Below are 14,206 nucleotides of genomic sequence, written 5' to 3'. Positions count from 1 at the left end.
CTGGATAGGGTTTCTGATGGAATCCATGGTCCTGGTTAGGGTTTCTGAGGGGATCCATGGTCCTGGTTAGGTTCTGAGGGGATACATGGTCCTGGTTAGGGTTTCTGAGGGGATCCATGGTCCTGGTTAGGGTTTCTGAGCGGATCCATGGTCCTGGTTAGGGTTTCTGAGGGGATCCATGGTCCTGGTTACAGTTTCTAAGGGGATCCATGGTCCTGGTTAGGGTTTCTGAGGGGATCCATGGTCCTGGTTACAGTTTCTAAGGGGATCCATGGTCCTGGTTAGGGTTTCTGAGGGGATCCATGGTCCTGGTTAAGGTTTCTGAGGGGATCCATGGTCCTGGTTAGGGTTTCTGAGGGGATCCATGGTCCTGGTTAGGGTTTTTGAGGGTATCCATGGTCCTGGTTAGGGTTTCTAAGGGAATCCATGGTCCTGGATAGGGTTTCTGAGGGGATCCATGGTCCTGGTTAGGGTTCTGAGGGGATACATGGTCCTGGTTAGGATTTCTGAGGAGATCCATGGTCCTGGTTAGAGTTTCTAATGGGATCTATGGTCCTGGTTAGGGTTTTTGAGGGGATCCATGGTCCTGGTTAAGGTTTCTGAGAGGATCCATGGTCCTGGTTAGTGTTTCTGATGGGATCCATGGTCCTGGTTAGGGTTTCTGAGGGGATCATTAGTCCTGGTTAGAGTTTCTGAGGGGATCCAATTGTCCTGGTTAGGGTTTCTGAGGGGGTCCATGGTCCTGGATAGGGTTTCTGAAGGAATCCATGGTCCTGGTTAGGGTTTCTGATGGGATAAATGGTCCTGGTTAGGGTTTCTGAGGGGATCCATGGTCCTGGTTAGAGTTTCTGAGGTGATCCATGGTCCTGGTTAGGGTTTCTGAGGGTATCCATGGTCCTGGTTAGGGTTCTGAGGGGATACATGGTCCTGGTTAGCGTTTCTGAGGGGATCCATGGTCCTGGTTAGGGTTTCTGAGGGGATCCATGATCCTGGTTAGGGTTTCTGAGGGGATCCATGGTCCTGGTTAGGGTTTCTGAGGGGATCCATGATCCTGGTTAGGGTTTCTGAGGGGATCCATGGTCCTGGTTAGGGTTTCTGAGGGGATCCATGGTCCTGGTTAGAGTTTCTGAGGGGATCCATGGTCCTGGTTAGGGTTTCTGAGGGGATCCATGGTCCTGGTTAGAGTTTCTAAGGGGATCTATGGTCCTGCTTAGGGTTTCTGAGGGGATCCATGGTCCTGGTTAAGGTTTCTGAGAGGATCCATGGTCCTGGTTAGTGTTTCTGAGGGGATCCATGGTCCTGGTTAGGGTTTCTGAGGGGATCATTAGTCCTGGTTAGAGTTTCTGAGGGGATCCAATGTCCTGGTTAGGGTTTCTGAGGGGGTCCATGGTCCTGGATAGGGTTTCTGAGGGAATCCATGGTCCTGGTTAGGGTTTCTAAGGGGATAAATGGTCCTGGTTAGGGTTTCTGAGGGGATCCATGGTCCTGGTTAGAGTTTCTGAGGTGATCCATGGTCCTGGTTAGGGTTTCTGAGGGGATCCATGGTCCTGGTTAGGGTTCTGAGGGTATACATGGTCCTGGTTAGGGTTTCTGAGGGGATCCATGGTCCTGGTTAGGGTTTCTGAGTGGATCCATGGTCCTGGTTAAGGTTTTTGAGGGTATCTATGGTCCTGGTTAGGGTTTCTAAGGGGATCCATGGTCCTGGTTAGGGTTTCTGAGGGGATCCATGGTCCCGGTTAGAGTTTCTGAGGTGATCCATGGTCCTGGTTAGGGTTTCTGAGGGGATCCATGGTCCTGGTTAGGGTTTCTGAGGGGATCCATGGTCCCGGTTAGAGTTTCTGAGGTGATCCATGGTCCTGGTTATGGTGTCTGAGGGGATCCATGGTCCTTGTTAAGGTTTCTGAGGGGATCCATGGTCCTGGTTAGAGTTTCTGAGGTGATCCATGTTCCTGGTTAGGGTTTCTGAGGGGATCCATGGTCCTGGTTAGAGTTTCTGAGGGGATCCATGGTCCTGGTTAGGGTTTCTGAGGGGATACATGGTCCTGGTTAGGGTTTCTGAGTGGATCCATGGTCCTGGTTAGGGTTTCTGAGGCGATCCATGGTCCTGGTTAGGGTTTCTGAGGGGGTCCATGGTCCTGGATAGGGTTTCTGAGGGAATCTATGGACCTGGTTAGGGTTTCTGAGGGGATAAATGGTCCTGGTTAGGGTTTCTGAGGGGATCCATGGTCCTGGTTAGAGTTTCTGAGGTGATCCATGGTCCTGGTTAGGGTTTCTGAGGGGATCCATGGTCCTGGTTAGGGTTCTGAGGGGATACATGGTCCTGGTTAGGGTTTCTGAGGGGATCCATGGTCCTGGTTAAGGTTTTTGAGGGTATCCATGGTCCTGGTTAGGGTTTCTGAGGGGATCCATGGTCCTGGATTGGGTTTCTGAGGGGATCCATGGTCCTGGTTAAGGTTTTTGAGGGTATCCATGGTCCTGGTTAGGGTTTCTGAGGGGATCCATGGTCCTGGATTGGGTTTCTGAGGGGATCCATGGTCCCGGATAGAGTTTCTGAGGTGATCCATGGTCCTGGATAGGGTTTCTGAGGGGATCCATGGTCATGGTTAGAGTTTCTAAGGGGATCCATGGTCCTGGTTAGGGTGTCTGAGGGGATCCATGGTCCTGGTTAAGGTTTCTGAGGGGTCCATGGTCATGGTTAGAGTTTTTGAGGGGATCCTGTCATGTTTTGTCATTGATTATCATGTCTTGTCCCTGTGCTTCCCTTCTATTCGTTTCCCTCTGCTGGTCTTATTAGGTTCTTTCCCTCTTTCTTTCCCTCTCTCGCTCTCTCTCTCTATCGTTCCGTTCCTGCTCCCAGCTGTTCCTCATTCTCCTAACTACCTCATTTACTCTTTCACACCTGTCCCCTATTTTGCCCTCTGATTAGAGTCCCTATTTCTCCCTCTGTTTTACGCTTCTGTCCTTGTCGGATCCTTGTTTGATGTTTGCTGTTCTGTGTCCTTGTTCCGCCCTGTCGTGTTTTTGCCTTCTTCAGATGCTGCGTGTGAGCAGGTGTCTATGTCAGCTACGGCCTGTGCCTTCCCGAAGCGACCTGCAGTCTGTGGTCGCGTCTCCAGTCGTTCCTCTCTACTGACGAGAGGATTTCAGTTTTCCTGTTTTGGATTTACCTAAGATAATATCAAGGAGTATCGTGTTTTGTTTAAGACTGGAATAAAGACTCTGTTTCTATTAAGTCGCTTTTGGGTCCTCATTCAACAGCATAACAGATCCATTGTCCTGGTAAGAGTTTCTGAGGGGATCCATGGTCCTGGTTAGAGTTTCTAAGGGGATCCATGTCCTGGTTAGGGTGTCTGAGAGGTTCCATGGTCCTGGTTAGGGTTTCTGAGGGGATCATTAGTCCTCGTTAGAGTTTCTGAGGGGATCCATGGTCCTGGTTAGGGTTTCTGAGGGGATCCATGGTCCTGGTTAAGGTTTCTGAGTGGATCCATGGTCCTGGTTAGGGTTTCTGAGGGGATCATTAGTCCTCGTTAGAGTTTCTGAGGGGATCCATGGTCCTGGTTAGGGTTTCTGAGGGGATCCATTGTCCTGGTTAGGGTTTCTGAGGGGATCCATGGTCGGGGTTAGGGTTTCTGAGGGAATCCATGGTCCTGGTTAGGGTTTCTGAGGGGATCATTAGTCCTCGTTAGAGTTTCTGAGGGGATCCAATGTCCTGGTTAGGGTGTCTGAGGGGATCCATGGTCCTGGTTAAGGTTTCTGAGGGGATCCATGGTCCTGGTTAGGGTTTCTGAGGGGATCCATGGTCCTGGTTAGGGTTTTTGAGGGTATCCATGGTCCTGGTTAGGGTTTTTAAGGGGATCCATGGTCCTGGATAGGGTTTCTGAGGGGATCCATGGTCCTGGTTAGGGTTTCTGAGGGGATCCATGGTCCTGGTTAGGGTTCTGAGGGGATCCATGGTCCTGGTTAGGGTTTCTGAGGGGATCCATGGTCATGGTTAGAGTTTTTGAGGGGATCCATGGTCATGGTTAGGGTGTCTGAGGTGATCCATGGTCCTGGTTAGGGTTTCTGAGGGGATCCATGGTCCTGGTTAGGGTTTCTAAGGGGATCCATGGTCCTGGTTAGGGTTTCTGAGGGGATCCATGGTCCTGGTTAGGGTTTCTGAGGGGATCCATGGTCCTGGTTAGAGTTTCTGAGGGGATCCATGGTCCTGGTTAGAGTTTTTGAGGGGATCCATGGTCCTGGTTAGGGTTTCTGAGGGGATACATGGTCCTGGTTAGGGTTTCTGAGGGGATACATGGTCCTGGTTAGGGTTTCTGAGGTTTCAAAATTCCAATAACTTTCCAAAAGTTCCAGTAACTTTGCCAAAATTACCAGGTTTTCCCGAAATTCTGGTTAGTGGATTCCCGAATTACCTGATTATTCCTGCCTGATTAGGGGATTCCAACCAGGATTTGGGGAAAATTACCAGAATTTTGCCTTGTGAACAGTAATCTGGTTTAAACTAAACTTTGCTTTGGTGAGTTAAGACCGAGTAAGCATGACTAGTACATTTTAAAAAAAACATGGAAATGAATTTCGTAAAGTCCTGGCATTCATAACTTGAGACACTATTCGTTAAGATATGTGTTGGAATATAATAGGTCCAATAGGTATATAATATGGTTTCTATTGGATATGTATAGCATCCATACATTACAGGTCACAGCATGTAGTTCTGGTATTCGTTTTACAGGAAGAAAATATAAACTTTATATTAATGGACAACATCCCTCCATTTCAAGTCTGTTTATAAATCCACTTCCAACTCAGCGGTTAGTCATTAGTGGTTAGCCAGTCTCACTGTATCTCTGGATAAGCACAGATCAACACCAGAGGTGCGTTCAACCAGGCGAACAGTTTGTGATTGTTAGCTAACAGAAGCTAACACATTCTATTTGATTTGTGTAAGCAACAAAAAATTAGCTAGCAGTCTGAAAAGATGTGGAGTGATGGAGCACATATCCACACCAGGAGTCATAGAGGATCACAAAGCCACACCAGGAGTCATAGAGGATCACAGAGCCACATCAGGAGTCATAGAGGATCACAGAGCCACACCAGGAGTCATAGAGGAGCACAGAGCTACACCAGGAGTCATAGAGGAGCACAGAGCCACATCAGGAGTCATAGAGGAGCACAGATCTACACCAGGAGTCAGAGGAGCACAGAGCTACATCAGGAGTCATAGAGGATCACAGAGCCACACCAGGAGTCATAGAGGAGCACAGATCCACACCAGGAGTCATAGAGGAGCACAGATCCACACCAGGAGTCATATAGGATCACAGATCTACACCAGGAGTCATAGAGGATCACAGATCCACACCAAGAGGAGTAAAGGCAACAGAGGAACAAAGTCTTTGTGCTTATGTCTCCTGGTAAAACCTCGGAGGTTGCAGTCCATCCACTCAGATGAATATTCTGTGTATAGGTCTTTCAGCTCCAATGCCAGAGTTCTTCCCCGGATCTGACATTCCTGATTATGCATGCCAGACAAATGACCCTTAAGTCCTAGATGTCCCTCCCTTACAGCTAACCAGTCCTCCTTCAGGTCAGCTTGTTGGGGTTGTGGACCAGGACGGTAAAGTAGTAGTTGTCAGTCCATCAGATGGCTATAGGTCGGTTACAGGAAATGCTCACTACCACATATCTCTGTGGAAATATATACGCTGGTCTGCTATATATTAGACATCTTGGGAGGAAGTTTTGTTTATCAGGTTTCTTTCTGGAGGTATGCAATTCCTCTAGCAGGTGTCTTCAGCTGCATGAAAAGGCTTTCAGTCCAGCAACAGGTGCGATATGAAAAATCCATTATAAATCAGATGAAATGTATGTACACTGTTCCACCACATGTCATTAAAATGCAAATGGTTTCAGGTTGTCTCTCTGTAGTTGTGTAGTTCCTTTGACTGATAGTCTGTAGTTATGTAGTTCCTTTGACTGATAGTCTGTAGTTATGTAGTTCCTTTGACTGATAGTCTGTAGTTATGTAGTTCCTTTGACTGATAGTCTGTAGTTGTGTAGTTCCTTTGACTGATAGTCTGTAGTTATGTAGTTCCTTTGACTGATAGTCTGTAGTTATGTAGTTCCTTTGACTGATAGTCTGTAGTTGTGTAGTTCCTTTGACTGATAGTCTGTAGTTATGTAGTTCCTTTGACTGATAGTCTGTAGTTGTGTAGTTCCTTTGACTGATAGTCTGTAGTTATGTAGTTCCTTTGACTGATAGTCTGTAGTTGTGTAGTTCCTTTGACTGATAGTCTGTAGTTGTTGCTGTAACAGGTATCAGTCTGTAGTTGAACTATAGTTGTCGCTGTATCAGGTATCAGTCTGTAGTTGTTGCTGTAACAGGTATCAGTCTGTAGTTGAACTGTAGTTGTCGCTGTATCAGGTATCAGTCTGTAGTTGTTGCTGTATCAGGTATCAGTCTGTAGTTGAACTGTATCAGGTATCAGTCTGTAGTTGTTGCTGTATCAGGTATCAGTCTGTAGTTGTTGCTGTATCAGGTATCAGTCTGTAGTTGTTGCTGTATCAGGTATCAGTCTGTAGTTGTTGCTGTATCAGGTATCAGTCTGTAGTTGTTGCTGTAGCAGGTATCAGTCTGTAGTTGTTGCTGTATCAGGTATCAGTCTGTAGTTGAGGCAGCAGGTATCAGTCTGTAGTTGTTGCTGTATCAGGTATCAGTCTGTTGTTTTTGCTGTATCAGGTTTCAGTCTGTAGTTGTTGCTGTATCAGGTATCAGTCTGTAGTTGTTGCTGTATCAGGTATCAGTCTGTAGTTGTTGCTGTATCAGGTATCAGTCTGTAGTTGAACTGTAGTTGTTGCTGTATCAGGTATCAGTCTGTAGTTGTTGCTGTATCAGGTTTCAGTCTGTAGTTGTTGCTGTAGCAGGTATCAGTCTGTAGTTGAACTGTAGTTGTTGCTGTATCAGGTATCAGTCTGTAGTTGAACTGTAGTTGTTGCTGTATCAGGTATCAGTCTGTAGTTGTTATTGTAACAGGTATCAGTCTGTAGTTGTTGCTGTAGCAGGTATCAGTCTGTAGTTGTTACTGTAACAGGTATCAGTCTGTAGTTGTTGCTGTATCAGGTTTCAGTCTGTAGTTGAACTGTAGTTGTTGCTGTATCAGGTATCAGTCTGTAGTTGTTACTGTAACAGGTATCAGTCTGTAGTTGTTGCTGTAGCAGGTATCAGTCTGTAGTTGTTACTGTAACAGGTATCAGTCTGTAGTTGTTGCTGTATCAGGTATCAGTCTGTAGTTGTTGCTGTATCAGGTATCAGTCTGTAGTTGAACTGGAGTTGTTGCTGTATCAGGTATCAGTCTGTAGTTGTTACTGTAACAGGTATCAGTCTGTAGTTGTTGCTGTATCAGGTATCAGTCTGTAGTTGTTGCTGTATCAGGTATCAGTCTGTAGTTGAACTGGAGTTGTTGCTGTATCAGGTATCAGTCTGTAGTTGTTGCTGTAACAGGTTTCAGTCTGTAGTTGAACTGTAGTTGTTGCTGTATCAGGTATCAGTCTGTAGTTGTTGCTGTATCAGGTATCAGTCTGTAGTTGTTGAGGCAGCAGGTATCAGTCTGTAGTTGAACTGTAGTTGTTGCTGTAGCAGGTATCAGTCTGTAGTTGTTGCTGGAATAGGTATCAGTCTGTAGTTGTTGCTGTAACAGGTATCAGTCTGTAGTTGAACTGGAGTTGTTGCTGTATCAGGTATCAGTCTGTAGTTGTTGCTGTATCAGGTATCAGTCTTTAGTTGTTGCTGTAGCAGGTATCAGGCTGTAGTTGTTGCTGTAGCAGGTATCAGTCTGTAGTTGTTGCTGTATCAGGTATCAGTCTGTAGTTGTTGAGGCAGCAGGTATCAGTCTGTAGTTGAACTGTAGTTGTTGCTGTAGCAGGTATCAGTCTGTAGTTGTTGCTGTATCAGGTATCAGTCTGTAGTTGTTGAGGCAGCAGGTATCAGTCTGTAGTTGAACTGGAGTTGTTGCTGTATCAGGTATCAGTCTGTAGTTGTTGCTGTAACAGGTATCAGTCTGTAGTTGTTGCTGTAGCAGGTATCAGTCTGTAGTTGTTACTGTAACAGGTATCAGTCTGTAGTTGTTGCTGTATCAGGTATCAGTCTGTAGTTGTTGCTGTAGCAGGTATCAGTCTGTAGTTGTTGCTGTATCAGGTATCAGTCTGTAGTTGAGGCAGCAGGTATCAGTCTGTAGTTGTTGCTGTATCAGGTATCAGTCTGTTGTTTTTGCTGTATCAGGTTTCAGTCTGTAGTTGTTGCTGTATCAGGTATCAGTCTGTAGTTGTTGCTGTATCAGGTATCAGTCTGTAGTTGTTGCTGTATCAGGTATCAGTCTGTAGTTGAACTGTAGTTGTTGCTGTATCAGGTATCAGTCTGTAGTTGTTGCTGTATCAGGTTTCAGTCTGTAGTTGTTGCTGTAGCAGGTATCAGTCTGTAGTTGAACTGTAGTTGTTGCTGTATCAGGTATCAGTCTGTAGTTGAACTGTAGTTGTTGCTGTATCAGGTATCAGTCTGTAGTTGTTATTGTAACAGGTATCAGTCTGTAGTTGTTGCTGTAGCAGGTATCAGTCTGTAGTTGTTACTGTAACAGGTATCAGTCTGTAGTTGTTGCTGTATCAGGTTTCAGTCTGTAGTTGAACTGTAGTTGTTGCTGTATCAGGTATCAGTCTGTAGTTGTTACTGTAACAGGTATCAGTCTGTAGTTGTTGCTGTAGCAGGTATCAGTCTGTAGTTGTTACTGTAACAGGTATCAGTCTGTAGTTGTTGCTGTATCAGGTATCAGTCTGTAGTTGTTGCTGTATCAGGTATCAGTCTGTAGTTGAACTGGAGTTGTTGCTGTATCAGGTATCAGTCTGTAGTTGTTACTGTAACAGGTATCAGTCTGTAGTTGTTGCTGTATCAGGTATCAGTCTGTAGTTGTTGCTGTATCAGGTATCAGTCTGTAGTTGAACTGGAGTTGTTGCTGTATCAGGTATCAGTCTGTAGTTGTTGCTGTAACAGGTTTCAGTCTGTAGTTGAACTGTAGTTGTTGCTGTATCAGGTATCAGTCTGTAGTTGTTGCTGTATCAGGTATCAGTCTGTAGTTGTTGAGGCAGCAGGTATCAGTCTGTAGTTGAACTGTAGTTGTTGCTGTAGCAGGTATCAGTCTGTAGTTGTTGCTGGAATAGGTATCAGTCTGTAGTTGTTGCTGTAACAGGTATCAGTCTGTAGTTGAACTGGAGTTGTTGCTGTATCAGGTATCAGTCTGTAGTTGTTGCTGTATCAGGTATCAGTCTTTAGTTGTTGCTGTAGCAGGTATCAGGCTGTAGTTGTTGCTGTAGCAGGTATCAGTCTGTAGTTGTTGCTGTATCAGGTATCAGTCTGTAGTTGTTGAGGCAGCAGGTATCAGTCTGTAGTTGAACTGTAGTTGTTGCTGTAGCAGGTATCAGTCTGTAGTTGTTGCTGTATCAGGTATCAGTCTGTAGTTGTTGAGGCAGCAGGTATCAGTCTGTAGTTGTTGCTGTATCAGGTATCAGTCTGTAGTTGTTGAGGCAGCAGGTATCAGTCTGTAGTTGAACTGTAGTTGTTGCTGTAGCAGGTATCAGTCTGTAGTTGTTGCTGTAACAGGTATCAGTCTGTAGTTGAACTGTAGTTGTTGCTGTAGCAGGTATCAGTCTGTAGTTGTTGCTGTATCAGGTATCAGTCTGTAGTTGTTGCTGTATCAGGTATCAGTCTGTAGTTGAACTGTAGTTGTTGCTGTAGCAGGTATCAGTCTGTAGTTGTTGCTGTATCAGGTATCAGTCTGTAGTTGTTGCTGTAACAGGTATCAGTCTGTAGTTGAACTGTAGTTGTTGCTGTAGCAGGTATCAGTCTGTAGTTGTTGCTGTATCAGGTATCAGTCTGTAGTTGAACTGTAGCAGGTTCCAGTAGTTGTACTCGAGTTGAAGATGTTTTAGGGCAGGTAGACACAGGACATGTGTTTCTCCTGTTCAGGAGACTACCGTAATCTCTGCCTGGGGAGAGGAAAGACAGAATCGTTAGTCGATTAGAATAGTCACTTACAGTCTGTAATCATTTAGTCTCTAGCTCTCCTAAATATAATAGTCTCTTGCTGTCCTGGGAAAAATAGTATCTACCTGTCCTGAGTAAAATAGTCTTTAGCTGTCTTTGGTAGAATAGTTTCTAGCTGGATAGTCTCTAGCTGTCCACCCTGAATAGAAAATACCCTAGCTGTCCTGGATAGAATAGTCTCTATCTGTCCTGGATAGAATAGTCTCTATCTGTCCTGGATAGAATAGTCTCTATCTGTCCTGGATAGAATAGTCTATATATGTCCTGGATAGAATAGTCTCTATCTGTCCTGGATAGAATAGTCTCTATCTGTCCTGGATAGAATAGTCTCTATCTGTCCTGGATAGAATAGTCTATATATGTCCTGGATAGAATAGTCTCTTTCTGTCCTGGATAGAATAGTCTCTAACTGTCCTGGGTAAAATAGTCTCTTTCTGTCCTGGATAGAATAGTCTCTACCTGTCCTGGATAGAATAGTCTATATATGTCCTGGATAGAATAGTCTCTATCTGTCCTGGATAGAATCGTCTCTATCTGTCCTGGATAGAATAGTCTCTATCTGTCCTGGATAGAATAGTCTCTATCTGTCCTGGATAGAATAGTCTCTATCTGTCCTGGATAGAATAGTCTATATATGTCCTGGATAGAATAGTCTCTATCTGTCCTGGATAGAATAGTCTCTATCTGTCCTGGATAGAATCGTCTCTATCTGTCCTGGATAGAATAGTCTCTATCTGTCCTGGATAGAATAGTCTATATATGTCCTGGATAGAATAGTCTCTATCTGTCCTGGATAGAATCGTCTCTATCTGTCCTGGATAGAATACTCTCTATCTGTCCTGGATAGAATAGTCTATATCTGTCCTGGATAAAATACATCTTGATCTGGTTTTGGTATTTTTTATTTAAATGTACACAGCCTGTCTAAAATTGATGGGGTTAGGATTTGGGCTAAATCAACTGATGCTGATGTAATTGTGTTTTCTGAATCCTGGCTCAGCAAGTCTGTTCTTGATAAGGATATTTGTATAAATGGATACAATGTGTATCGCACTGATCGGGTTAAGAAAGGTGGGGGTGTGGCTATATATATAACGACTAAATTCCCTGTCAGTGTTTCAAAGTCTGAAACTATTTGGAAACAGTTGGAATTTCTTGCTTTGAATCTTGAGGTTTCAAAGGGTCTCTCTCTAACTGTGATTGGCTGTTAGACCCCCCTCTGCTCTCTGTATCTGTGATTGGCTGTTATAGACCCCCCCTCTGCTCTCTGTATCTGTGATTGGCTGTTATAGACCCCCTCTGCTCTCTGTATCTGTGATTGGCTGTTATAGACCCCCCCCTCTGCTCTCTGTATCTGTGATTGGCTGTTATAGACCCCCCCCTCTGCTCTCTGTATCTGTGATTGGCTGTTATAGACCCCCCCTCTGCTCTCTGTATCTGTGATTGGCTGTTATAGACCCCCCTCTGCTCTCTGTATCTGTGATTGGCTGTTATAGACCCCCTCTGCTCTCTGTATCTGTGATTGGCTGTTATAGACCCCCCCTCTGCTCTCTGTATCTGTGATTGGCTGTTATAGACCCCCCCTCTGCTCTCTGTATCTGTGATTGGCTGTTATAGACCCCCCCCCCCTCTGCTCTCTGTATCTGTGATTGGCTGTTATAGAACCCCCCCCCCTCTGCTCTCTGATGCACCTCATGTCTAAACTTCTTTACAGTGAAATTATCTTAATTGGTCAACATCTCAACTGGTGTTGGTTAAAGCCGGTGTCTGATGATTTTAAAGTGTTTTGTAATTCTATGAATCTTACCCAGTTGATTAACTCACTCACTCACCCAAATCCCAAATGTCCAGATAAATCTACCTGTTGATTTGATATTGACAAATGTTCCACATAAATATTCTGCGGTTGGTGTTTTTTGTCATGATTTAAGTGACCATTGTGCTGTTGTTGCTGTTAGAAATACTAAGGTTCCTAAGACAAACCCACGCTTTATTCGTAAGAGAAATGTGAAGAGTTTTAATGAGCAGGATTTGTTTCATGATTTGTTTCATTTTGACTAGAGCAAGTTTGAGCTTATTCCTGATGTGGAAACTGCCTGGAAATTCTTTAATGATGTTTTTTTCCCAAATGGTAAACAAACATGCCCTATTCCACAGGTTCAGAGTTAAAGGGCGTCTCTAGCTGTTTGGGATATAATAGTCTCTAGCTGTCCAGCCTGGATATAATAGTCTCTAGCTGTCCAGCCTGGATAGAATAGTCTCTAGCTGTCCAGCCTGGATAGAATAGTCTCTAGCTGTCCAGCCTGGATAGAATAGTCTCTAGCTGTCCAGCCTGGATAGAATAGTCTCTAGATGTCCAGCCTGGATAGAATAGTCTCTAGCTGTCCAGCCTGGATAGAATAGTCTCTAGCTGTCCAGCCTGGATAGAATAGTCTCTAGATGTCCAGCCTGGATAGAATAGTCTTTAGATGTCCAGCCTGGATAGAATAGTCTCTAGATGTCCAGCCTGGATAGAATAGTCTCTAGCTGTCCAGCCTGGATAGAATAGTCTCTAGCTGTCCAGCCTGGATAGAATAGTCTCTAGCTGTCCAGCCTGGATAGAATAGTCTCTAGCTGTCCAGCCTGGATAGAATAGTCTCTAGATGTCCAGCCTGGATAGAATAGCCTCTAGCTGTCCAGCCTGGATAGAATAGTCTCTAGCTGTCCAGCCTGGATAGAATAGTCTCTAGATGTCCTGGATAGAATAGTCTCTAGATGTCTGGGATAGAATAGTCTCTAGATGTCTGGGATAGAATAGTCTCTAGCTCAGAGTTAAAGGGCGTCTCTAGCTGTTTGGGATATAATAGTCTCTAGCTGTCCAGCCTGGATAGAATAGTCTCTAGCTGTCCAGCCTGGATAGAATAGCCTCTAGCTGTCCAGCCTGGATAGAATAGTCTCTAGCTGTCCAGCCTGGATAGAATAGTCTCTAGATGTCCTGGATAGAATAGTCTCTAGATGTCTGGGATAGAATAGTCTCTAGATGTCTGGGATAGAATAGTCTCTAGCTCAGAGTTAAAGGGCGTCTCTAGCTGTTTGGGATATAATAGTCTCTAGCTGTCCAGCCTGGATAGAATAGTCTCTAGCTGTCCAGCCTGGATAGAATAGTCTCTAGCTGTCCAGCCTGGATAGAATAGTCTCTAGCTATCCAGCCTGGATAGAATAGTCTCTAGCTGTCCAGCCTGGATAGAATAGTCTCTAGCTGTCCAGCCTGGATAGAATAGTCTCTAGCTGTCCAGCCTGGATAGAATAGTCTCTAGCTGTCCAGCCTGGATAGAATAGTCTCTAGCTGTCCAGCCTGGATAGAATAGTCTCTAGCTGTCCAGCCTGGATAGAATAGTCTCTAGCTGTCCAGCCTGGATAGAATAGTCTCTAGATGTCCAGACTGGATAGAATAGTCTCTAGCTGTCCAGTCTGGATAGAATAGTCTCTAGCTGTCCAGCCTGTATAGAATAGTCTCTAGATGTCCAGCCTGGATAGAATAGTCTCTAGCTGTCCAGACTGGATAGAATAGTCTCTAGCTGTCCAGCCTGGATAGAATAGTCTCTAGCTGTCCAGCCTGGATAGAATAGTCTCTAGCTGTCCAGCCTGGATAGAATAGTCTCTAGCTGTCCAGCCTGGATAGAATAGTCTCTAGCTGTCCAGCCTGGATAGAATAGTCTCTAGCTGTCCAGCCTGGATAGAATAGTCTCTAGCTGTCCAGCCTGGATAGAATAGTCTCTAGCTGTCCAGCCTGGATAGAATAGTCTCTAGATGTCCAGCCTGGATAGAATAGTCTCTAGATGTCCAGCCTGGATAGAATAGTCTCTAGCTGTCCAGCCTGGATAGACTAGTCTCTAGATGTCCAGCCTGGATAGAATAGTCTCTAGCTGTCCAGCCTGGATAGAATAGTCTCTAGATGTCCTGGATAGAATAGTCTCTAGCTGTCCAGCCTGGATAGAATAGTCTCTAGATGTCCAGCCTGGATAGAATAGTCTCTAGATGTCCTGGATAGAATAGTCTCTAGCTGTCCAGCCTGGATAGAATAGTCTCTAGCTGTCCAGCCTGGATAGAATAGTCTCTAGCTGTCCAGCCTGGATA

At 45.0% G+C, this 14,206-nt stretch overlaps 1 protein-coding gene across 1 annotated transcript in view; it reads right to left on the bottom strand.

The window, feature by feature from the left end:
- Window positions 1-9,798: 9,798 nt before the first annotated feature.
- LOC139535253 (endothelin-3-like) overlaps window positions 9,799-14,206 on the bottom strand; it is an 88,892-nt gene continuing 84,484 nt past the window's right edge. The window contains exon 4 of the mRNA XM_071334583.1: window positions 9,799-10,032. Coding sequence (XP_071190684.1) covers window positions 10,017-10,032 — 16 coding nt within the window. The 3' untranslated portion in view covers window positions 9,799-10,016. The remainder of the gene's footprint in view (window positions 10,033-14,206) is intronic.

The sequence above is a fragment of the Salvelinus alpinus genome, chromosome 12, assembly GCF_045679555.1.
Source record: "Salvelinus alpinus chromosome 12, SLU_Salpinus.1, whole genome shotgun sequence".
In the NCBI taxonomy this organism is placed as follows: Eukaryota; Metazoa; Chordata; class Actinopteri; order Salmoniformes; family Salmonidae; genus Salvelinus; species Salvelinus alpinus.
This window is presented reverse-complemented; position numbering and strand designations above follow the sequence as displayed.